This window comes from Podarcis liolepis (assembly GCF_965112155.1).
Source record: "Podarcis liolepis genome assembly, chromosome: 8".
In the NCBI taxonomy this organism is placed as follows: domain Eukaryota; kingdom Metazoa; phylum Chordata; class Lepidosauria; order Squamata; family Lacertidae; genus Podarcis; species Podarcis liolepis.
The window spans coordinates 912,925-938,459 of record NC_139560.1 but is presented as its reverse complement, the minus strand read 5'-3'; the positions used below and the strand labels follow the sequence as shown (position 1 = coordinate 938,459).

Here is a 25,535-nt window from a genome sequence, read left to right as displayed (position 1 = left end):
CATTTTGAGAGTGGCTGGTCATGGAGAAGCAGAGCTCAGAAGGTAGCTGAAAGAAGTGACGCTGAGGAAGAAGAGTTAAGAACCGTTTATAAGATTGTTTTGTTAATACGCAAGAAAAAGTTATAAAAGAACAAGAAGCGTTTGTGTGGTGATCTGAAGAGGACAACGACCAGTCCTGACACACTGCAACTTTTATTCATAGGGAACTCAATCCATCCCCTTGATTATTTTGATGGCTTGTTTCTGAAGCCTTTCCTTTTTGAGATGAGCTGACTAGGCAAGCTTTTCAATATGTGGATTGACGTGCTTACTTGAGTAAAAAACTGGTTTCCGACAGGCCTCCTAGTGCGGTTGGCATATTTGCATTCCCATATTTGCATTCCTATTAGGACTCCCTGATACGTTGATCTGTGAGGCTTTGCTGCTGTCCATGATCCGACCTGTTTTGCCTAAGAGAACATGTCAGTGCCTTTCATGCTCTGGCCTTCCTGTTGCCGCTGAGCTGAGCAGCTGCTTTTGGCGTGTGGGGCTCCCTTCCCTCTCCCAGCACACAGTTTCCCCTCTGGCTTGGCTTTAGACAGTAAGTTTCTTCGGTGTCAAGAGCCTGATGCTCTGTGCATTGTAAATAAAAATAATAGCAAATAGATATATATGCGCGCAAGGCCTCTCTGCTTCTGTCATCAGCCTTATTCATCAGGGCTTGGCAGCCAGTCAACTTGGCAGGGATCCTGGGGAGCAGGAACGTGTAGAACGGAATAGGCAACCATCAGCCGCCGGTGGAGATGGAAAGCTCCTGTGCGTGCTGCAGCTCTGCCGCGTGCTCCAAAATTGGGAATTCTTCTATATAGTTACTGGTGGGTCTCCTTCCTCAAGGCAGAACCTCCTCTCTGGTGCATAGGAGCAGCAGGAGGTGGAGGAAGCAAAGGAAGTTGCTTCACCCAGGGCTTAAGAAACTTCCCTTGATTTTGCTGGCTCAGGAGGGATAAATTTGTGATAACTAGACGATTCTTTGTCCCTGGAAGGCTGTCTTAAGTTGCAAGCATGCACAATTCTGTGAAGTGTTCAGACACAAAACAGCGGGAGGCAAGGCAGTTTCATCTTTGGAAAACTCTGGCAGGCCTTCAGCCGCAATGGCCAGCTTTTGCCTGGGTAGTTCATTGGGTGGCAGGCTGCTGGCCTAAGGAGCCTGGGTGTCATTGCTGTTCTGCTGTGAAGCTCAAAGGTTGGCCTTGGGCACATCCTTGTCTTGGCTTAACCTACCTCACACAGAGTTAGAACTGTAGAGGCAATATGTGTGTGCTGGCCTTAGCTCCCTGAAGGAAGGGTAGGATTCAAGTTTCAAATAATGAAGAGGGCACTCGACTTCACAGACCCCCAAGGAAGCCGGGTGGTAAGGAAGAGAGGAACTTGCATCCCTCTTGGCAGGGAGGGAGCTTGGTTCTCTTCCAGTTGGCATTGGAGAGTTGCATGGGACCAGCATCCTCTGCACAGAGGAGCTCAGCCTGCTAGTCCTGGATTTCCTTGGTGATGCCCCGAGGTGCCAAAGAGAGAATTGAAGAAGCACTTGTAGGGCTTCTGACGAAAAGGCATTTGCCGTGTTAGAAGAGCTTTCATGGTGGACAGTACAAATGTAATAAATATTGCAGCACAGTTTTCAGATAAAAGGAGTCATACAGACGGTTACCGAAAAGCAGAGAAGAGTTGCAGAACAGACCCTTGTGCCACCCATTCAAGAACTGAACTGTCTCAGTGGCTTCCATGGGGAGTTTTCAGCACCAGCCAGTGCTTCTCACCTGGCCACAAGCATTGCTGAATCAGCAGATGCAGGCACAGCGGCTCACAGCCTGACCTCTTCACCTCGGAAGCCCTGGCTGCCGCAGCTGCTGCAATTACTCCTTCCGATTGCTTTTCCTGACTGTCTCTGCTCCCCCCTGCACATTCCTTTTGGAGTTGCATGCTGCCCTCTGGTGGCCTCTTTGCCCACCTTCCTGCAGGAGCCTCTGCACGGACTGCTCAGGGCAGGAAGCAAGGCCCCGTTTTGTGTCCATTAATCAGAAATGCAAAGAGTGTGGCTGTAGAAAAATCCAAAAACAAGACTGCTGTGCAAGAAGGATGGTTCCCAGCACGTATCCAGGCTAGGTATCACCAAGGGAATTCTTTTATATGCCTCTTGATAAAAGCTGCTTGGGGGAACCTTACACTTCATCTCACCTAAGCTGAGAGCCCTACCCTACATCTCCTGAGTCAGGAGGGTGGCACAAGCCTGCCCCTCCATCTTGAAAATGAACAAATGAGTCTCAAAGCATGAGCCTTGGAACGTTCTGCCAGAGGAGAATCACTGGGTGGTGGTGTCTAAAGAACCCACATCAGCCTGCCTTGTCCTAGCTCTCTTCCAACTGATTGCCAGAGGGACAGAAGCGCAGCAACAGGAAGGGAAGCTTGGTCATTCTAGGGGCGCTTTGGACTGTGGGTGTCTCCACAGCAGCATTGCTCCACATGTCTTGTTCTGGAGGTGTACTGAGAGGCAGCTCTGGTGCCTGTGAGGGATGAGGAACTGGGCCAGTCTTGCTAGGCCAGGGTGCCCTTGGCAGGTCGCCAGGGTGGCTTGCTGCACCAGTGGCCCATTTCTGCAGCATGGGGCTCTTCTCCAAGCTCGTGGAGTGTTGGGAGGAAGGAGAATTAGGGGGGGAGAGCGGGAGAGACAGACAAAACCTTCTCAATGCCAAAAGCCTGGGAAAAAACTTACCTCCGATCTCCTTTTTTCAAAGACTTTAATAAAGCCTTTGTTTTTGCTGTAATCCCATCTTCTAGTTGGCCCTGTACTTTCTAGGCCCCCAGCCCCACTTTCTCCCCTTGGCCAGAAGGGTGGAAGTCGGGGGGGGGGGCAGAAAGGGCTGTGTTATGGGTTGCGTACAGCAGAAGGTGATCACACACTGTGCAGATTTTACTGCTCCCAGGAGGGGAGCTTTGTAGGGCTGCTTTTCTGATTATTCTGTCAAATCCTCCGGTAAAGCCCACTCCAGGCTGGGTCCCCTCTGAGCGGGGGAGGAGGGTGAATCTCTTTAACAGGGAAGGATGTGCAGTTCTGCCTGCACCCGCACGCCAGGCCAAGGCGTAGGTGCAGTCTGGAACGCCAGGCCCGTGGGCTGGAATCTGGCTGGGGCTGGATCCTGTCCTGTCTCAGATCCTAAGAAGAGCCCTGATGGACCAGACTAAGGGGGTTCCATCTAGCCCAGCCTCTTCTTGCCAGGAGTGGCCAGCCAGATGCCTTCAGGAAGCCCACAAACACGGCGTAGAAAGTAGGAGCCTTCTCCTGCTGTTATTGTATATGCAGACGCCTGCTGCCTCTTAGCTCATGGCTGCCGATAGGCCGAGCCATCTAAAGTACTGAAAGTTTCCATTCTGTCCATGCGTAAAGCATAGAGATTACTGCTTGCTGTGTCATCTGGGGTTTGCACAGTATGCTCTAGGTAAGCCTTCCCCAGAAAAGTGCCCTTTGGCTGCTTTGGACTACAACTGCCCTAGGCAGCATGACCAGATGATCCTGGGGTTGATGGGGTTTGTAGTCCAAAACAGTGGGGGGCTCCCACCTTGAGGAAGGGTGGCCTATATTCGGAGCCACCCATCTACCTCCCTGACTTTACATAAGGAGACGGCCATCACGACATCCTCTGACAACTAACTTGGAAGATTCATTCTGCAAAGAAATGCAGTCTGTTGTCTGTCCTGGATCAGACCAGTGGCCCATCTTGTCCAGCTTCCTGTTCTGACATGAGGCAGGATGTGAGCGCAAGAGTCCTCTCCCCCCTGTGGTTTCCAGCAACTGATATTCATTCAGAAGCCTCCCGGGTGTGGAGGTGGAGCATAGCTTTCATGGTCCCTCCATCTGTGGCGGCAGAGAATAGCCTCCATCACGACTAGTGGCCATTGAAAGCCTTTTTTCATGAATCTGTCTAATCCTCATTTAAAGGCATCCAAGTTGGTGGCTGTCTCTTAACACCTGTGCGAGTGAGTTCCACAGTTTAACTATGAGCTGCATGAATAAGCACTTGGTTTCATCTGTCCTGAGTCTTTGAACATTCAACTTGATTTGATGCCTGCAAAGTTCGAGTGTTATAAGAGAGGGATAAAACTTTTCTCTGTCCACTTTCTCCATGCTCAAATATCTGTCACATGGGACTGTCACACGGAAAAGGGAGCAAGATTGTTTTCTCCTGCTCCAGAGGGTAGGACTCAAACCAATGGCGTCAAGTTACAAGAAAGAGATTCCAACTAAACATCAGGAAAAAATGTCTGACTGTAAGAGTTGTTCAACAGTGGAACAAACTCCCTTGGAAGGTGGTGGACTCTCTTGGAAGGTGGTGGTTTTTAAGCAGAGCTTTGATGGCCACCTGCCATGGATGCTTTAGCTGAGATTCCTGTGTTGCAGGAGGTTGGGCTAGATGACCCTTCCAAATCTACGATTCTGAGATTCTCCTGGGAGAGGGTGGCTGCAGGTCTCAACTTTGTGGACTGTAACAATTTCTTTTTCATGTGTTGAGAGGGAGCGCCAGGATCTATGTAGTAGAAGACCTTAGCCTATAGCCCGAGGGAGGGAGGCCCTCACTACACTGTGTGTTCATTGCTGGCCATTTTGTGTAGTTTGGGAGGTCTCCCATGCAATTGTGTAAGACACACAGCCTCTCGCTGCCTGTACATGGTAACTCTTTCTGCCATCCTGCTTGTCTTTCAGGCTGAAGAGGTTTCCAGGAAGAAAGTGCGATCGCACCATAAGATCAAGGGCACAGAACACAATCCACAGGAGGAGCCACTCTTGCAGAATGAATATGTGGAAGACAGCTCTGATGAGGAGGTAAGGTGGTCTCCTATGCTACTCTGTGGGCAGTGATGGCTTGCCAGGCCATGCAATGCTAAACAAATCAAGGTCTCCTGCTCTTTGAATGAAAAGTGGCTCCTTGTGTCTCTCTGTTTCCTGTGTGCTTTTTCAACCACTGCTGACCCAATTTTTCTGTCATATGGACATTTGGCTGCATGGGTTATACTGATGTTTGTTCTTTACAGAGGAACTGGTGGTGTTTGGGGGGGAGAGAGAGAGACTGACTTGATATCCTGCAAGAAGCTTAAGAGCAGTGGATGAGTCTGTGAGTCACACACAGGGCCCAGAGAGGTGGATTATGGGGTAGCTTCAGGGCAGTGAGAAAAAGGCTGGTGGAGGGGGGGCAATTAGGTTGGCTTGTGCCTGCAAAGCTGCAAGAGGATGTGTGTGGGATTTGAGGCAGGAGGAGGACCATTGTTTACCTTCCCTCAGGCAAAATGTAAGACGCTGCACTTTTCTGGGCTCACGGTCTAAGGAAGAAAAAACCTCTGATGCTTTAGTGTTGAACTCTAAGTAACTGGACTAAATTCCAGGTGAATGAGGAAGGTAAATGGTGGTAAACACAAGTGAGGAAAATATTCACAACACTGAAGAGAAGATAATTGGATAGGCGTCGCTGCAGAAAAGGGTCTGGAGGTTACAGTAGGTAATGCACTTTGAATGAGCCCCTGGTGCTCTTGTTGCAAGATTGCCAAGACCTCTTAAAGTTGTATTCTTTATTATTATTATTAACTTTCTATACCGTCCTTCATCCAAGGATCACAGGGCAGTTTACAAAATAAAAGCACAAAAATACATACCATTGTGACAAACAAAAACAACACCTCCCCTCTGCACACACGCAGTTTAAAAGGCCGTAGATCGCTTAATTATCCAAAGGCCTAGGAGGAAAATGTTTTTGACTGGTGCCTAAAGATACGTAACGAAGGTACCAGGCAAGCCTCCATGAGGAGAGCATTCCACAGATGGGAGCCACCACAGAGCCACCCCACAGACAAAAGATGCTGATTTCAGGGGACCAGGTCAGTTCATATGGGCAGAGGTGGTTCTTGAGAAGTTGCAGTCCTGAGCCATAAACTGCAGAAATCATCATGTCCAAGGGCAGACACCTAATCAAGTTCTGGGCACTCTGTTTCTAGGCAGTTCAGAGCAAAATAGTGGGAGACTGTAAAGAAAGACCCCAAAAGAGAGGGGGGAGCTCTGTGTGGTGTATTTAGCATGCACAAAAAGCGAGCGGGTGGGGAAAATACTGCTCCTAGCAGGGTGGAAAGTTCAGAAGCGTGCAAGGAAATAGGGAGGTCTCTGAGTTTGAGACATTGGGGCAGAATTGTTCCAGGTTGACTGTTGTGGCCTGAGTGTCATGTAGCTCTGGTGAGGCACATGGACACAGCTGTTTCTCCTTGACAGAATCAGTACAAGGAGGTGTTTTTGTGTGTGTGTGTGTGTGTGTGTGTGTTTTACAAAAGTCTGCTCTGTAAGACATAATTGAATTATTTGTTGGCATTTTAGTTGAAGAAGACAGGGATTTCCTTGCTGCCTTTGTCATTCTTGTGGAAACATCTGCCCTGAGTAATGTAGTGGAATAACTTGTTAGTTCCTTCTCAGCAAGCAGAATGTGGGTCAGCGTTCCTAACCTCCTGTCACCTCCCGAGTCCTTAAACTCTCTCAGTTTCTGGCTGAAGGACAGGAAAGCTCCCTCCCCATTCCCCTGTTCCACCAGCCTGCCATTGGTTCTCTCCAGTTTTCTTTCCCAACCAGCAGCCTGATCTCTTTCCCACAATGCCTGCCACAACAGCATTAGCACTGCCTGTCATTCTTTTTTAGCAAGCATGTGGCTGCATTTGCAACTGCTTGCCTCCAGTTCCCATTCTTCCACCCGGTCTCTCTATCAGATTCCCTATGTGGTAGTCCCAATCTAAGCAACGGAAGCACCTTGAAGACTTCCTTAAAGCTGGCTGGGTTCGTCTTCTGTGAAGCAGGAAATGAGGGACATCGTGGGGGGGGGGGCAAATTTGTGAATGTTGTCAATCCAGAAAAGGACCTGATGGTGTTTACTAATACCCAAGAGCTGGATGGTAAGGAGTGCATTCTGGAGGGTCTTCCTGTCACTTTGAGAGAGGCTATTTGAATCGGCAGCCAGTTGGGGAAGACTTGGGACAGGCTTCCCTATCAACTGCTCGTGTAGCTTTTAGTCAGTCAGAGCCAACTGCCCCGGGTGACACAGAGGAGTGCTGCTTGCATATGGTGTTGTCTGAGTGGGATGATTATTTGAGGAGTCTGAGTGGGTGAGGCCACAAGAGAGCAGGGGGCTTGGACCTGGACTTAGCATCCCAAGGAATGAAATCCCTGCTTGCCTTTCTGACCTAGCAGAGTCATGCATTCAGGGCATCCACAGACTAGAAGCCCACCTGGTCTGGAGCGGGAGCTGCGGAAGTGCCGGGTCTGGAATAGAGATTGAGAGCGTAATGAAATATATGGCCATACAAAACGCACGCTTGTGTAATGTCTCGAGCATTACCCAGGGACACAGCTCTTTCATGTCTGAATCCAAGGTCTCTCCCTCCCCAGCTGGTCCTATTTCAGGGCCCCATTGAGGGGAGCACTGATTCAGAACCTGTTGACATCAGAGAGGCTTCCAGTGGCTTTGTTCCTGCCTCCCTCTCTTTCTGTAATTGCATTTATCTCTCCTCCAGAAGAGTCTGGATGCTGCTGCTTCCTGTGCCCAGAACGTGCGCTTCTTGCTGTGCATTGTAACCCCGAGGCACAAGGTTGCTCCCTTGAACTCTAGATTGGCAAGGCCAGTGTCCCCAATGTTTCTGGTTAGAGACACAAAGCTTTGGGTAATTAAAGTCCCTCTATCTTCAGGCTTGAGGACTGGGAGCCCAGAAGGTTGTTTCAAGGAGCCTAAGGACACAAATTGAAAAACTCAGGTGTAGCAAAGAGCTTTACTCCTGAAAGGTTGGAACTTAGAAGTGTGACAATCCCTGCTCCGGAGTCTTCCAGCCTACATTCAGAAGAAAAGCTTGATGATCACACTGAGGATAATAAAATGGGTGTAAGAACCCAGTGATGGAAGCAAAGGATGAGCTTCACCACACAACCCACTCACTTACCCTCTGTCTCCTGCGGAAAAAATGGGACTGGTCCCCATTGGAAACAGGATGCTGGGCTTTCTGAACCCGTAGTGTGACTCAGCCTGGCAAGTGTCAGATTGTGAGTGGCTTGGCGCCTGTCCTGCGCAGCTGCAGGCTTGGCAAAGTCCACCTTTGGGGATGGGCATAGAACGGAGGCGTGGGGAGAATGAGTGGAATGAGTGCGCGCGCACTCCTACGGAGGAGCTCTGCTTCCTTTCCTCTGCTCCGCCATCTTTCCTCTTGGTTTCCCCAGCCTTCCCCTTTCAGATCTGCCCTGCCCTAGGCTTTCTGTCTGGGCACATTCCTCTACCCATTTCCAAATGGAACGGCAAGTGGAGATGTTTTGCTATGAGGTCATGGATTTAAAAAGAGAAGCCCTTCTAGGTTTGCAGTTTGTCTCCTTCCCAAGGCAATTCTGTCCAGCTGGATGATTGTTCTTGCAGCTGTGCCACTAAGTGTTACCAGCCAAAGCAGCAGCGAGGAGAGCTGGCAATGGGTCTTTGCTCTTTGCTGGGCAATGCCAAGGCTTGCAAGGCAGAAGGTGTCCTGCCAGAAGAGGTGCCTTTTCCAGAGGCGGCAGCTGGGTGCAGCCCTTTCCCCTCACCCCCTGGATGTGCCTGGCTTGTGAGGTTTGGCCCGGCCGGGCAGCGTCCTGTGGGGACGGGAGGTTGGCCCCAGGAGCCTTGGCCCAGGGCCTGGCTGGGACGAAGTGTGTTATCCACATCTGTGATTGTACACATAGGTATGCAGTTTGGGATCTGGTGCAGAACTGTCCTCCGATCTCTTGGAGTTTCCAAACTTGGGGCCGGGGGGAAGGGATCCAGGGGGCGTTCACAACTCTTGGTTCTTCAGTCCTGCCTACAGGCCCAGTATCCCTCCTTTCCATGCCCTTTCCTCCTGGCATAGCCCTGTTTCCCTTCCTGATTATTTGCAAACCTGGTTCCTGTCTGCATCGTAGAGGTAGCAAGGTGAGCAGAAGGCAGTAAAAGTGTGCAAGTTGCTGAGTTGCCTTGTTGGTAGCAGAACTGGGCTTCCTTAGCAGGGAACAGGGTGGGGAGGGATGATTCTGCTTCCTTTCTGGAGCATGACTGCCGTGCTAGCAGTGTTGTGGCTCAGCTCCTGTTCACCTGCCTGCCCCCTCTGCAAGCGCTGGTGCTTCTCCCCCCTACGCCACCCCACCTTCGCCGCCCTCCTGGCCTGCGTGGGTTTGTGTAGCGAAGACTAGCAAGCAGCGGAGGGAGGCCCACACGGCTGCCCCTGCGCTGAGCACAGACTAAACTTCCTCCTACTGAGCTCCTGCTCAGTTGGCAGCCGCCGGCGTTGGGCCTGGCGTGCCGCCCAACTCCTTCCCTACCGTGTGTTCTGGGAAGAGACACAACAAAATAAATTGGTTTCCTGGCGTGGCCTGGCTGGGCCGTCCCGGATAAGGCAGCTCTGCTTGCCTTGCCTCCTCGCAGCAGCAGCAGCGCCTTGGACCGTCTCCCACTGCACCCCCGCTTGGCTGCAGAGGTGGCTGCTGCACAGTGGGGAGAGCAGAGGTGCCGTCTGTGCAGCTATGTCCCCGTCAGGCGGAGGGCTGGAGTTGGGGAAATCCCCGGCCCCCTTGCTCTTGCGCTCCTTCCCCCCCCCAACACTGCCTGTGTGTGCCGCACTTGCTTGCTTGCTGGGCAGACCGAGCCTCCCTCCCTCCCGCCCCTTCAGCTGCCCGGAGATGAATGGCCGGGAGCTGGAGAGGCTGTCAAGGCCTCGCTGGGAGGAAGCAGTTTGGGGCTCTTGTTTGGTTCTGCTTCCTCCCACAATGACTATTCCATATGTCGGTGGATAATGAATGACGGCGCGTTGAGTGCTCCTCCGCGAGCCAGCGGCTGTTCCAAGCCCACTTCCCTCCTTCATGGTGCAGCTGACCAGGAGGTGGGTGGCGGGGGGAGAGTGTGCAGCGCCTGGCAGGACGGAGGGAGCTCTTCTTTCAGTAGCTGATTAGCTGAGGGAGGGGGGAATCATTCAGAATGTGCTCCTGGCAGGCGGCTTCTTGAACTCCCTGCGCCACGAGCGGGCATGGCTTCCCAACCCACCAGCGCTCACAGCTGCTTCGGCCTTCCCTCCTGCAGACGGTGTGAAGCTCAGCAAAGCTGTCTGTGAATGTCGGCTTCTCTGCCAGACCCACAGTGGAGGGGACATGCTTTGAGGTGCTGCTGCTGCTGCTGAAATCCATGCCAGCACTTTCTCCCAACGTTGAAAAGCTGACTGGGTGTCTCAGCTGCATGTTGGAGGGGAATTGCCAGGGCTTCATCCAAGGGCTGCAGTCCTCTCCCTGCTGTGTAGGGAGCCACTGCTTTGCACTCAGAGTTAATTATCAGTCTTTGCTCATACCAAAGTTGCTTTGACAAGACTTTGAAGGTGCTTAAAGGAAAACACAGCAAAGGGTGGCACCTCTGGAGCACAGATTTTCCAAAGGCTTAATCTGCCTTCCCCTTGAGAGTCATGGAAAGTTGCCAGGGGAGCCCTGAGGTTCTCTGTGGCTCTTCCCAGTTGGTGACTTTGAGTGTCCTATGGTGGACATGCCTTCCCCAACCTGGTGCCCTCCTGATGTTGTTGGACTACAGCTCCCATTAATCCCACCCATCATGGCCAGGGATGATGGGAGCTCGTATCCACCAGCACCTGGAGTGCACTAGGTCGGGAGTTGCTATGATAGCCTGGTGTTCTTCAGTGGCATGCCTCACAAATTCTGTTACTCCTGGCAAACCCCTTGAACCCTGGACACAGTTCAGTGCTGCAGCTTCTCTGGTGCAAGGAACTTCCTTCCCCTCTCTTCCCGCCTCTCCAAATAAGCTCTGGACTGTTGAGGGACCATTGGGAGCAGATTTTGGGGGCATATGTGGGTTGGGGAGAGGAAGAAGCGGAAGTCTCATTGGATGCAACCCCAGGTGTCTTCCATGTGTGCTTATGCAGAGACCAATAAGGAAATGAAGGCAGGGCTTGAGAGTGGGACTGGGCAGCCACCAGGAGGAAGAGCAGGGGTCAGCAAACTTTTACCTCCCCCCCCCAAGTGAAATTAGAAGGTCAAGTTAACATTCTAAGTTAAACTAATTTAAGAATCTATGGTATGTGTATGTGTGAAGTTAAATCTGCATTGAGATTAATGAATTTCAATAAATATTTTTTTCATCAAAAAAAACCCCACACTTTTTCAGTAGGGGGCCCGTCCCCTGTCCCTCAGATCTTGTGGGGGGCTGGACTAGATTTTGAAAAAAAAAATATATGAATGAATTCCTATGCCCCACAAATAACCCAGAGATGCATTTTAAATAAAATAACACATTCTCCTCATGTAAAAACACGCTGATTCCCAGACCATCCGCAGGCTGGATTTAGAAGGCGATTGGGCTGGATCCAGTCCCCAAGCCTTAGTGTGCCTACCCATGAGTAGGAGGAAGATGTAAGGGCAGAAGGTTTTTTAGCAGCTGGCTGGCCCTGCTTTGTCACATGGACCGCACCCTGCTCTCCTTGTGGAAGACCCCAGGATTCGAGCATATCCCCCCCCCCCCGGCCCACAACATTTATTTCCCCGGGACCTGAGAGTTTGCTGGGGTCTCCTTCAGCCCTGCTTGCTCTGGGCTACTTCCGAAAGGAGGCCCTTCCAGGCGGAATTTGCAGGGTTCTTAATGCAAAAGGAGTCCGTGTTGGGGGAGTTGGGAGGGAAGCCATTCCATGAGCATCAGCTGTGGAGAAAGCAGAATGCCTTGGGCAGGAGGTGCAGGAAACAGGAGGGAATCCTGCAGAAAGGGCTGTGGTGACGCCACAGGAATGAATGTGATGCTTCAGGAGAGCTGGGTTCTGGCCCTCGCCCTGCTGTCGTAGAGAGGGGAGCTCAGAACTGGGTGTAGCGAGCATATTTCAAGCCTGGGGAGAAAATATGGTTTCTTAATCTGGAGGCTGTTAAACCAGGCTCTCCTCAGTGTGCAAGGGAAAGCAAAGCATAATGAAGAAATCATGCCAGCAAATATGATGCAGGAGAAATGGGCACAGAGTCACGCCGAGGAATCTTTTGAAATGCCTTTGGGAGACATATCAGACTCCACTGAGCTGGTTGGGATTCCAGAGTTTCAGCAGGGAACACGCCATTGGGATCCCACTCCTGCGTTTGTTTGGTTTCTGCTTGCCTCTGGATAGATGATTTTCTTCCTGCTGGCAATAGGGAAAGGCTTAAGGCTCTGCCTCCTGCCCTTGGGACACTTCCACCACCTCATGGATCTGGTCCCCACATGTTTTCAAGGCTACACAAAGAAGCCTGCTTTTTAAAATTGTATTTATTTATTTGAATTTATATTTGCCCTTCACCACTAGGTCCCAGGGTGGTGTGCATTTATTCATTTAAAAAATCACTTAAAATCATACTTTAAACACTAAGATTACTGCGGCTTCTCACAAGTCTCTGCAGTTGGTCTTCTTAACCCAATATGAGATGTTGTGCTTTTTCACTGCTTGCATGGAATTACAGAATAGACGCAGCCCTGCAAAGCTCAATCTTTTGCATTTGATACAGATAGTAGTCACATCTGAGTTAGATTACGGCAGAGTACTGTATGTGGGATTTCCCTTGAAAAGTGTCGTGGTTAGAATTGCTATCATTATTTAAACGTATATGCCACCAAAAGACCATAGGGTGGTTTGCAATACAGAAAACAAATGTCAGTGCTTAACATAATAGCTGTACAATATAAAAATCAAAACAGGTGTAGAAATACAATTATAATCATAAGAGATCCATAATAAAATGCAGATTTTCACTTTTTCTCAATATATTCTACCAGTCTTGTTTAAGTTGCAATTCCTTCCAGTTTGTTTCTGGCCCCAGGTCAAGGTGCTGTCCCTTACCAATAAAGCCACCAAGGGCTTGAGACCCTCAGGGCATCTGAAGGATTGCCTCTTCCCGCCTGGACCTGCCTCTCAGTTGCTCTCATCTTTGGAGGGCCTGTTCTGCCTTCTGCCTTGAAGGAGACAGGGCAGAGCCTTTTCAAGGGTGACTGCTCAAAGGAGGTGAGACTGGCCCATTTGGTGACCTTTTCAAGAAGCACAGGAGGCATTCAGGGCCCTGGAATCTTGCTGGCTGTGGGTTTGTTTTGGTTGGTTTTACTCTGACTTCTTAATGGTTCCCGGTTTTAATTGTACTGGAAATGTAATTGTTGGAAGTCTTGAGTGCCTTCTTTACTTTTTATATATAAGCACAGTTTAAAAAAACATTAGGGATCTCTGTGTGGGCGTAGAGAACTGGTGTTCAGGACCAGCTCACTTATAACAAAAACCAGCCTGAAATGGCAAGTAGGCCGCCACAGGACCTTGGCTGGTGCTAACAGCATTGAGGAGCGATGGGAAGGACCAGCAGTTGGAGGGGGGTGGAGGTTGAGCCTGGAGAGGCTGAAGAGGGTTAGCTAGATTAGGGGCAGGTAGCAAGGAGGGTCTGAGGAGACTGACTAGGATGCTGTGCCAGCAGCAGTAGGAAGAGTCATGGATGGTGGCACCTCCTGAGTTTGGGCAAGGAGCTGCTTGAAAAATAGGTTGTATTTGCTGTGCAGTGTGAAACATAACCTGCAGGGATGACTGAAAACCACTTTTTGCTTTGACTTCCCAGACCCAACAGTCAAGAGCAGCGCCCAAAATTAGCAGGCACCAGTTGCATTTTGCGACTGGCAGCCGGCCTTTTGCAAGTGGATGGAGATGCCACCTTTGGCTCCTAGCATCTCCACCCGCCTGGCCGGGTGATTCAGGGGGTCAGCAGGGTAGTGCAGCGGCAAAAGACACGTCTGTTGCTACTGCGCTACCCCGCCAAACAGCAGATTCACCTGGTAGCGCAGCAGCAGCAAAAACAAAGATATGTCTTTTGCTGTTTTACTAGTCTGCTGACCCCCTGAATCACCAGGCAGCAATTTTTTATTTATTTATTTATTTATTTATTTATTTATTTATTATTATTATTTGCTGCTGCTGCGCTACCAAGTGAATCAGGTGTTTGGCGGGGGGGTAGCATGGTAGCAAAAGAGGTGTCTCTTGCTCCTTCCCTAGCCTGCTAATCCCCTGATTCACCCGGCAGCAAAAAAATAAAAATAAAGTAAAACTACTGCTATCTGTCTTTTAAAAAGAAATCCATTAAAGAAAGAAAGTTGGTGACCAGGCATTCTGTTTTTGTGCCCACAATCCAGGTCCCAGGAGCCATATGGCTCCTAACTTTTGTACCCCAGTTTCTAATGCTGGAAGAGAGAGCATTGCAGGCATGGGTAAACCGTTCAGAAACCAAATCCAGCCTTGTTTGTTAGCTGTGTTCGTAAGCTGCCCTAGAAGAGAGTTCTCAAGGCCCCTGATGAGAGAGAAAACCATTGACAGCTCCAGCCTGGCTGGCTGCTGTGAGAACAGGGTGCTGCACTCGGTGGGCCAGGGGCCTGATCCCGCTCGCTTGTCTTTTGTCCTTCTGCCTTGGGCTCTCTCTCTCTCTCTGTGTGTGGCTGGCATTGGAACCCAAGCCTTGTATGCTGCCTCCTGGGCTTCACAGGGGTGTTGCAAGTGGGCATATTGGGCTTCTGAGGGCTTGCTTGTTCGTTTCAGCTTCTCTCCCATCCTCTGAGCACACAGCAAGGCCCAGCATGCATGCCAGCCAGAGGAAACCAGGGTGGCTGGGATATTGGGCAGTGGCGGGCAGACTGCTTTGCCCGCTGTTGCCCTCAGAGAGGTCAGTGCTGCCTGGCATCCTGCTCTGGTCCAGCTTAGCCACTTGGCTGACGTATCACCGCCTGTGTGCAGACGCCGGCATGGCAAGGAAGCCCAGCGGCACTTCTATTTTGGGCTCTCTCTCTCGGCTTGGGGCTGGGTGTGGTGTGAGGCCCCCCTGCCGAAGAACGGGTGTGGGTGCCCTCATAAAAAGAGGGAAGGAATTACTCTGTCTTCTGGCCTCCCCCAAATTGATTTTTGAAGTGTTTGCATAGAAGTGTGTTATGTGGGAGGAAAAAGAGGGGGTTGGCAGGGAGAGCTTTTTTTATCCTGGAAAAAATGACATCAGTGAATAGTTGAAACGATCATCTCTCTCTCTCTCTCTCTCTCTGACCCAGAAAGGGAGAGAAACCCACAGCAGCTTTGAGGTGAGGAGTGGAAACTTTCTTTCCATTTATTTCCCCCCTCTGTGCTCTGGGTTCGTCTCGGCTTACGGCTGCCCTTTTGGAGGCAAGTTTACCTCCATTCCGCCAGGGTCTGCTGGGATTCCTGCCTTGCTGCCGGAACCAGAGCTCCAAGGAGGAAGGAAAGTGGGCTTAGTCAACCCAGCCGTGTCTGGTGCTGTCGGCACCCGGCAGCTGCTGCTGCTGCTGCTGCTACTACTTGCCTTTGCTTTCTCCAAAACGCCCAGCACAAGTTGCAGAAGCTCAGCAGGGCTGCTTTCTGAGAGCTGTGCTCCACGGGCCATTTCTTCCACCTGTGCAGTTGTTAGAAGTGATGGATGAGAAGCTACGGCCTTCTCAGTTCATGGTACGAGACACCAGGTGTCACCTAGAGAGGTTAGGCACAAATGTGGTCTCTGGCCATCACAGGTCTCTTTGTGGGGACTCTGGTTGTCCAACATACTGTGAAAGATTTCTCTTCTTCTCCAGGCCAGGGAACATAGTCTTGCAAACTATGGAGAAAGAATAAGCAGGGTGGATTTGATTTAAATCACAATTTAAATCGCTAGTCAGTAAGACTTGATTTAAATCACTAGTCAGTATAACTTGATTTAAATCTTTTTCTTTTTTTTTACAGAAAGACTCATTCTTACTGGTATAATCTTAATATTGACAACCAGATGAAGGTTTCATTTTTGGAATAATAAATTTTCAGAGTAGTTTTTACAGTTACATCAAAAATCACTGATTTGGTTATACTATTAGAAATACACAGACAGATAATTATGAAATTATGTGAGGTTTAATAAGTTAACTGTTTATATTTGGACAACTTTTCTGCTGTACTTTATTGGAAGGAGAAAAATAATCATTTCCTTAATAACAATTTAAACAATTGTTTATTTAACTAAAACAATAACATTATAGCGTTTGTATCCATGTTTGTTAACTGATGTGGTTAAATGGTTTCTTAAAAAAATAAACTTAAAACAAATCCTTATTTCCTGATGAATAGCCTAATGTAACTTAAATAGAAAATTATCTTTAGAAACATTTTTCCACCAAAAGCATTTTATTTTAAAAATCTGTTTTATATCAGAAGAATCCGATTTTATTTGTTTGTTTATTTATTTATTTCAAATCATTGATTTTTATCCACCCTGAGGAAAAGCAAACTCTGGTCCTGTACCAAGTTCCCTGGCATTGTTTGCATTCTCTCCCGTCATCCCTAGTGATGGAGACCCTTGGAAGCAGCAGCAGTGGTTCTCACTTTTGGGTTGTCTCCAGAGCCCACCATGGCCAAGTGCCCCCCCTCAGCTCCCCAATGCTGCCATGGAGGCTGCTCAGTTGGCTCTAACACAGTGCATTGCCTTTTCAAAGGTGGCTCCCTGCTTGTGGATGCCCTCCCTGGTGAGGGGCGTCTTTCTCCCTCATTATTTACTTTTAGGAGGAATTTAAAACATTTCTGTTTACCCAGGCATTTGATGATACTGAAAGATACTGTTTCTGGAAATACTGAGTTCACTGGTTGAGAATTTTTAAAACTGTTTTCAGAATGTGTTTCAAAATGTTTTTATTTCCTTTTGGAGGGAGAATAAATAAATAATTCCTTTGTACATCCTGGTTTGGTGGGAACCACAAAACTGGCCAATTACCATGAAAATTCAAGATTTGTGGACTTCTCATCCCTGGAGCCCATCCTGGCTGCTACAGTTTGAAGAAGAATTCTGTGGAACTTGAAAACTTGTAAAATGCATTGTAAACTTTGGTCATAAGCATCACATTAACTCGTCCCATTTTGGTGTTAGTAAAGTAGATTTCATTTCTTGCTACAATTAAGAGAAGTTGGTGCTTGGGTAATTAAGTAATTAGAAAATGAAGGGGCACCGTTGCTCAATGGAAGGGTAATGAGTTGTTGTAACATCTACATCTTCAGAAATGGGTTGCGAAGTTGGCAAAGCGGATCCTATGGGTTGGAGAGGGCAGACCAGTGGGTGGCCCAGGTGTCTGGTCTCCAGCCAAAGCTGGGGGCATTGTGGAGCCCTTCAGAAATACTTTGGTTGCTTCCCACATTACCTTTCAGCCACATGCTTGTCTGGGGGGGGGGGCACCTGGGGGAGACATAGAGACACATCAGTGGGAAATGATGATAAGAACAGAAGACCCAGGTTCTTCCTTTTCTTCTTGGAGAGCTTATGGGCAGTGAGATGATGGATCCCGGTGGCATGGAGGTGAGGAGGGGCAAAGCTGGCAAAGACCTGATCTCCTTTTCCTCGGTAGGTGAGCCTTGGGCTACCTCCCATCCACGTGCATTTGTGTACATTCCCGCAGCAGGGAGCTTTCCTCGCCATGCTCAGGAATGTCTTGGCACCAGGGACGATGCTCCGATGCTTGAGCCCCACGTCATCCTGTCCTCTGCCCGTCTTTCCCCCCAGGCGGCTGCTGCGTGCTGTGGCTGCTACGTTGGTTTTAATTTACACCCAGCATGAAGTATTTTATTTTTCTGGAAGGCAAGGGTAGGGTTTCAGAGTTCCTTTCCCCTCAGTTTAATTGAGCTTTAATGAAGATAGATCCAGAAAGATTTCTCAGGAAGAAAAGCAGTTCCTCTGCAGGGTTGATACTTAAGGCTAGGAATTCACTCGTCATCGGATCGGCTAGACTGGAAGATGCCAGCTCATGGGTACTTATTATTTTTATGTGAAAAGGAGTAGACAGTCCTTGTTGATTTCAAATAGGCCACAAATCTGGAGGCAATTGCAATCGCTTTTGACAGTGAAAGCCATGAGATATAGTTCCCCAACTCAAGAAATGATAAACCTTTAGGAGGGAAGGGACCGCAAATGGTGCGCCCACACAAGTGAAGCCCAAACAGGCATAAGTTGTACTTGAAAGTGCAGTAATGGATCTGCCCTCGTTCCAACCTCCATGCTTGAGAAGAGAGTCTAAATTTATGTGGCAAACTCTTGAACGTGGGAAATGCCCTCAGTGGAGCTAGACCAGTATTGCCTCTCCAGGATTTCGGGCACAGCTCTCTCCCAGCTGCTACTGGTTTCTACTTGTGATGGAGCGGACAGCTGTGGAAGGAGCTGCCAAGAGCCCCGGGTATCCTGTCCATGGCACTCTCTTTGCTTCTCACCTGCTCCATTTCCCCATTCGTTCGGGAAGAAGCATAATAGTGGCCCAACAGGATCATCTTATAAAAGTTGAATGTTGGACAATTCAGGACAGACTCACCACTCCCACTTGATGTAGCAGTGGCCACCAGCTTAGCTGAATTTAAAAGAGAATTTCGACAGATTCATAGAGGATGACTACCAATGGGTCCTAGTCTTGCTTGCACATTAGGAGAAGCAGTCTGCCTGTGAATGCGGGTTGCTGAGAATCGCAAGTGGGGAGACGGCTGCTGCCGCACTCCAGTCCTGCTTGTGTGCTTCCCAGAAGAGGCAGCTGGTTGACTCCTGTGAGAACAGGGGCCTGTACTAGAGGAGCCAGCCTTGGCCTGATCCGGCTGCAGCCAAGCTCTTCTTACGTGAGTAAGAGCTCCTTGATTGTGGCGCCTGTATCTTGACGTTTGTCGTTCAAAGCGGAGGTGCCAGGTTGCAAGCGCAGCTCCAGCGCCTCATCTTCCTTCACTCCCTCCCTCCCTTATGGCTTTCTGGGGTCAATTGGGCTGAAGAAGGGGTCTCTATCCAGATCCCCTCTCTCCCAATTTGCCCACACCCAGGAAATTTTTGTATCTTTCCTTTGCTAGAGTAAGGTTTTCCTATCACAGAAAAACAGAAGTTTTTCTCATTTGCACATTGCATGCAGATGGCAACCAAAGACTCGCGTCCGGATGTGAAGCCCTCTTTTCCATAGATAGGCTGCTGAAGGGGCCAAGCCCCTCCCCAGAGTGAGAAAAATGGCTGTTGGGGCAGTTGGCTGCAGGGCATGATTTGGAAAGCTCTCTGAAAGTTGCCTGCCTTAACCTTAAACTCCTAGAACAGGTCCTTGCCTGCATGAGGGTTGCCAGAGGAAACCTTTAAAAGATGAAGGGAGGGGAAAAACATCACAGAGCTGAGGACTGTCAGAGCATCTTGACTCTGGAAGAGAACTTGAGAGTGGGGGGAGAGTGGAATTCTTAGAGCAGAGTTACAACTGCATCAAGAATCTCATCATACAGTCTTTAACACAGATAAAAAATGATCCTGGGGGAAATTGGAGAATTGATTTAAAAACAGTAAGGTGGAGCTCCACAAATCTGTAAAATATTATGTATGGGAAGGAGAAACCAAATAGTAGACTTGGAAGTGGCAAAAGGCTGTCTAGTCCTCTTCCACCCACCCACTCAAAAGACGCCTCCCAAGCCCACACAGTGCATGAGCTCAGAGCAGACAGAAGGTGCCCTGAGCAAAGTGCTTTGAGAGCAAACGGCTCCAGATGTCTCGGACACACCAGCCGAGCTACATGCTGCGAAGAGAGAGAAGCACTTTCCTCTGCTCATCGGTTGGTCTGCAGAGGGTTCAGTCCTGCTGGCTGCTGCTTTGTGTTGCCCTCATGGATCAACATTGGCAGGTGCACATGGCTGCCTATTAGTCACCTGACATCATCATGATACCCACCTGTCAGAGTTGGCCCGCAGGGGGGGAGGGAGATAAAGGCTTGGTCTCCTGGGCCAAAGCGGTTCCCCACCCCTGCTGCGGCTTGACAGCTGCTGCCCCCAGTGTTGTTAGGACACAGGCCTCTTTCCAAGTCACTGCGGCTGTGAAGCTGCTGCGGCTTGCTCTGTGAGATAGAGGATTCCCTGGTGGTTGTCCAGGCGTCTGATGGCCTTACTTGACGGAGGATGAGACATCTGTACCTCCACCCCATGATGTTGTTGGACTCCAGCGCCCATCAGTGTTGTGGTCAGTGGTCAGGGATGGTGATGAGGCGAGTCGTAGTCTGGAGGAGCACAGCACCTGGAGGCCCACAGGCTCCCCATCCTGACTGTAAGCAAACACCCCAAATGAGAAACACCTGTGAAGACTCAGGGACCTCCGGTCTATCCAAGTTTGGGGCTGGGTCTCTGCGGCAGATGCACAGTGTTATATGCAGGGTTCTGCTCCTCGTGAATGTGTCCTCGGCTCTGTGGTTTGCCTTCCTCTGCTCTGGAATTGCAAAGAGGCCTGCAGCGTTGCTTTGATGGTAATCTTCGTTGTTTCTACAGTTCTGCCATGGAGTCTTGGCAAAGCTTTGAGCTCCCTCCGTTTGCTTGCTCTGCCTCCTGAAGGAAATCTTTCTTTAATGGGCTTTTCTGCAGAGCAGGGCCTGTGTTTGCCTAAGCAGGAGGGATATTGACATGGAAGTCTTGGCAGCTTCTCTCTGACAGTTTTCTGGGATTCTGGGCTGCCTTGTTACGCTTTTGGAGAGTTTGTGTGGTTGCAGCATTCTGGAGGGGTATAGGCCAATGCCAACTTTTGTCACCTTTACTGTTTTCCTACGTCCAGTGCCTCTTAGCCATTTTGTCTCATCCACAATCTGTGACCCACCTGATTACTAACATTGCATGCAGAGAAAGTACACAAGAACACAGGAAGCTGCCTCATCCTGAGTCAGAGCATTGGCCCATCCAGCTCAGTGTTGACTACACTGACTGGCAACAACTCTCCAGGCTTTTACGCTGCTTGGAAGTGCCAGAGATTAAAGCTGGGACTTTCTGTGTGGAAATCAGATCCTACGGCACTTCGTTATGGCCCTTTCCTGAAGGTGAAAGCCTTGGTGCTTTGAGAGAGGTAACAGGAGGAAGATGATCATTCTTTCAGAACAGAAATGACTGCTTAAGAATGGCACCAGTCACGGCTGTGTGTGTAAGTTCTTCTGAGAGGCAGCCAGGAAAGCAGAGGGATGGACATGTGCACAGGCTCATATCCCTTCTCAGCCATGACCTTGGGACACCCCATTATCTCTTTGCCACCATTTCCCACCTGTAAAATGGGAAGAACAGTGGCTCGCTTGGCTGGTGTAATAATAAAGTAATAATAATGGCAGCAGCAAGGCAGTTTGTGAAGTGCTTGATTGTGATTGAAAAGGCGAAAGTAATTCGTCTGCTACTGTTAGAAAGATGTGAACCACTCTGATTCTGATTTGATTCTAATTGATTTTGATTTTAATTGATTGCTTGGTTTTATCTTGGTGTGTTATATAATTGATGTTAGTCACTCTGAGCCCGGTTTCGGCCAGGGAGGGCGGGGTATAAATAAAAGTTATTATTATCATCATCATCATCATTGTTATTATTATTCAGGCTTAGCTACCCTCCAGCTTTGTGCTGCCTCAGGACCCAACTGTGATGCTGCCTTGCTTCCTCCTCATTCTGGGGAGGGGCAGGGAAGTTTGCTTACCCACCCAGTTTGAGGCTGACAGAGGGCTGTGCTTCATCTGTGTCTCTTATAACCTTTAACAAGCTGGGCCTGGTTTGCACAGAAGCAAGATCTGGGTGGTTCCTTTATAAGGGAGCTGTGGAGGATGGCTTGGGGGGGGCAGTGAGCAATTTTTGCCCCTGGACTGCACAGTCTTGGAAGGTGCCCTGGGTACTGTCTCCAGTGAGAACATGCAGCCTTGGGGGTAGCGAGTCCTTTGCCAGAGAGATGTAAGTGTTGCTGCCAAATGCAGACGCACCCTGTAACTCCAAAACTTCCAACTACATGGAGCTCTCTGGAATCTTCAGCCACGTGCTGCCATCCCACCAGCCAGGCAGTTAATAAGCAGGCCTGGTCTGCTTAACGGAGAGGGCTGGAAGGGGTCCTGCTGCAATGAGCCCTTCCTTCCTCCCATTCCCAGCCAGCTTGAGGGAAGGCTGGCCTGGAGCAGAGAGTTTCATTTCTTTCTCTTGCCGGAGGACCTTGGCAGATCCCAGGGCACCAACAAGGGATATCTGTGCCCTTTGGGAGTGGCTCTTGAGGTGTCTAGAATGGAAAAGTCCAGTTGTCAAAGCTGAGAGCAGGACGCGCCAGTAGCAACAGCCGATTGGGGTAGTGGCAACTGAGGCCAAAACACAAGGAATCTTGGAGGCAGAAAGAGAAACTTTCTCTGCAGGCCATAAATCAGCCTGGAAAAGAGGGGAGTTCCGGATCTGGCATGGAAGAGCTGGGGTGCTGCTGTGCCCCCAAAGGAGAGTTTGAGTCTCTGCCGGGATGTGCAGGGAGAGAGAGGCAGAAACTGGAACAATCTTGCTGGGGAAGGGAAGGAGACCCTTGAGGACTTGATGCGTCAAAGGGAGCGCTGCATACCTTGGCCTGATGGGAGGATTGCTTCTGCTGCTTTGGGACGCAAATGCACACAAAGGGAGAGAAAGAAACATGGGCTTCTTTCATAGAATCACAGAGCTGTAGAGTTGGAAGGGATCCCGAGGGTCATCTAGTCCATCCCCTGCAATGCAAGAATCTCAACCCACAGTGCCCCATCCAATTTGAAACCATGCTGGACCCTGCTTAGCTTTGCAAATGTGCTAGTAGTTTTATTGCTTTGTGTTTGCTTTGCTATCTCTTAGTTCTGTGTCTTTTCTTTTCCCAATAAAATGCACCAGTTGTTTTAAGAGCTCCTTACTGATTTCACTGGCAGGTTCTGCCTACATCTCATATCTTCTAATCCTTGAAATTCACACTCCTGAATAGTGCTACAGTCCGTCCCCCCCAAATCAGTGCTACATTCTTAAAGAGGGAGGGGGGGGTATCTGGAATGCTGTATGGCTTAAAAGTACTGTAGGACAGACAGACACCTCTGCAACCATTCACTATGGCAGATCCTATGGGATAATCCCAATAATATAAGCCGCCCTGGTGTGAGCTATGAAATGACCGTGCTCAGGACATTGACTACTTCGATAATTGAGATTCTGGGCTGCTGTTTCTGCTCCTTTGGGCCTGTTGGGCTCTCAGTGTTGTGAGCTGGCCCCCTCCGTGGCGGAGGGGTGCCTGTGCTTGTGCAAACAAGGGTCTGTCTGTGCCCCCTCTTCCGCCCGCTGCCGCGTGCTCCCCTTCCCGCCCCATTCCCTTCAATTGGAGCTGACGCACGCTATTTGTCGGAGATAAAAAATAGCAGAGGAGTAATGGAAAGACAGAAGGCACAGGAAGGCGGTTTGGTCGTTAGAGACAGAAGAGCAGAATTAACGTGCAGTGGGGGATTTGGAGCGAACACTGCCTGCATTGTAATCGGAGAGGGGCAAGGGGGGGGAGAGAGAGACCGAGTGAGCGAGACTGACCCCCAATCCCCTGGAGGGACGCGGGGAGAGTAGCAACGAGGAGAGAGTGAAGGATTCCAGAGGTGGACTGGCTTCCTCTTTCACCAGACAGACACAAGGGAGACGGGCAGGGCGCCAGCTCCTGTACCTGCACTTCCAATCTGGGCCATTGACAGCTGGAGCTACTTTGCAGGGGAGGGAGGGGGGAGGCAGGCAGGGCAGCAGCATGCAGGCTCTTCCGCTGGAAAGGGGAGGGATGGTGCCTTGTGAAGTCGGGCGGCTGCTGCTGCTGCTGCCGCTGCTGGACGTGGTGGAGGAGGTGCAGGAGCCGTAGTCTCAAAGCAGTGGCAATGGAGGGGTGCCAGGATACCCTGTCCCCAGAGGAGCCAGCCAGAGACCCCCAGCCAGGCAGTCTGCAACCCTGAGCTCAGGCCAGACGGGACGGACCTGGGGACAGATCTGCAGACACCGTCCCAGCTGGCAAGCGTTGAGCAAGCAGGCCAGCCTCCCTGGGGGTGGGAGAGCCTCGCAGCAGCTAAATCAGAGGAAGAAAGGGCTGCCACGCCAGTCCCACCGGGGGAAGAGGAAGGGGGGCACATGTGTTTCTTGGCAGCCTTGCAGGTGCAAAACAGTGACGCAGGCATAAGCACCTTGTGATGGATCATGTGGTGAGGGCAGCAGTTCATTCACTCTTCCACCCACCCAATTTGGGGCAGGAGGCCCAGGTCCTCAGTCCTCTCCCCCCTGGGTGCAGAGGAGGCCCCACCAGGAGTGCCAAGGTCCCTCTTTGGGGCTGCTGTGCATGTGGCTGCTGGGCCCAAAATGTGATGCATTTCCCTCTTACTGTGGGGAGAGGAGAGTGTTTCAGTGCAGGGAGGGAAAGTGGGAGGAGGGGTTGGAGGGCAGCGGGGCCCCCAGTACACCTGAGCCCTTCTCCAGGCTCCTCTGGCCTGCCTACTTTCCAGCTGCTTCTCCAATACAAATACATGCATGCATATATAATCATATTTGTATGCCGCCTTTGCACAGTTCAGGGCGGCTTACCACATTAAAAAAGTAGTCATAAGCAATAAATAAAACATTTAAAAACAAAGCTGATCAATTTCCACATCAATCACAACATGATCTATAATACAAAAAACCAACAACCCCGCCACCACCAAGCAGCACCCCAGCCCAAGAGTCTGTTCAGCAGCCTCAACTTTTGTAGCTGGAGTCAGTCAGGTGCTGCTCAGAGCACAGATGGGGCCAGGCAGGGTGTGGGGAGGGAAGGTGGAGTGGTGTTGTTGGAGCAGAAAGAGCAGGGCTGGTAGGGAGGAGAGTTGAGGCACTGCAGCCCGATTGCTGTGTTAAGGCTGTGGATTGCACAGATCCATGGAGGCGTCTTCATGTGGTGGCTGCAGTGACATGTTACGGGGGCACAAGAAGTGCCAAGGTTTGCGTTTGACTTTTTAGTGGCACCTGAGATGGTGTGTGAAGCATTGACATCTGCTTCTTTCCTCATCCCGGCCCCACACAGTGGGAGAGGGGGCTTTTATAGGAGGCCCAAACGTGCCCAAGATGCCCAAGCCAGTTGTCCATGTTCTGAACCCATGAATATTTGAGGCCTCTTCTTGTCTTTACCTTGTTCCAAGCCGGGATTGAAGCCAGAGTGGCATCCTTTCCATCCCAGCCATCTGTGGGTTCCTGGAGGATTAGGAAGAGGAAATCTGGACTTAGGTTACTCTCAATATTGTGTTTTAATTTTGTTTGATTCTGATCGTGTTGGCTCTAGAGTCTTTCTTCTCCCCAGCCCCAAAGCCCTTAATAGCTTGGCTTTGAGCAATTCCTCTCCACGTGCTCCTCTGGCTTCTTGTTTCTAGAGCTCCCTGGAGAGGTCCATAGCCTTGTGGAAGATGACTGGAGCTTGGTCCATGGGGTGGGAGCACTGGAGGGCTTGGCGCTTAAACTGACAATGAGCATGCTTGCTGGCTCCCAGTTACTCTTGTGTTCTTCCACACTGGAAGATTTCACTTGCCCTATGGGACCAAAGGCTGGAGGCTTGTAAATCGAGATCCAGGTTGTGGCGTGTGCGTTTGCTCTGGAGAAAATCCCCACCAGGGCGGGAGAGCAGAGGCTCCTCCTGCCAGTTCTGTTAATGCTTAGCAATGCTGCACATGCTCCTCACCTGCGCTCTTTGA

At 50.1% G+C, this 25,535-nt stretch overlaps 1 protein-coding gene across 1 annotated transcript in view; it reads left to right on the top strand.

Annotated features, from left to right (window-relative positions):
• BOP1 (BOP1 ribosomal biogenesis factor) overlaps window positions 1–25,535 on the top strand; it is a 63,834-nt gene that overhangs the window by 5,417 nt on the left and 32,882 nt on the right. The window contains exon 3 of the mRNA XM_083518211.1: window positions 4,733–4,852. Within this exon, the coding sequence (XP_083374337.1) occupies window positions 4,733–4,852 (120 nt within the window). The remainder of the gene's footprint in view (window positions 1–4,732; window positions 4,853–25,535) is intronic.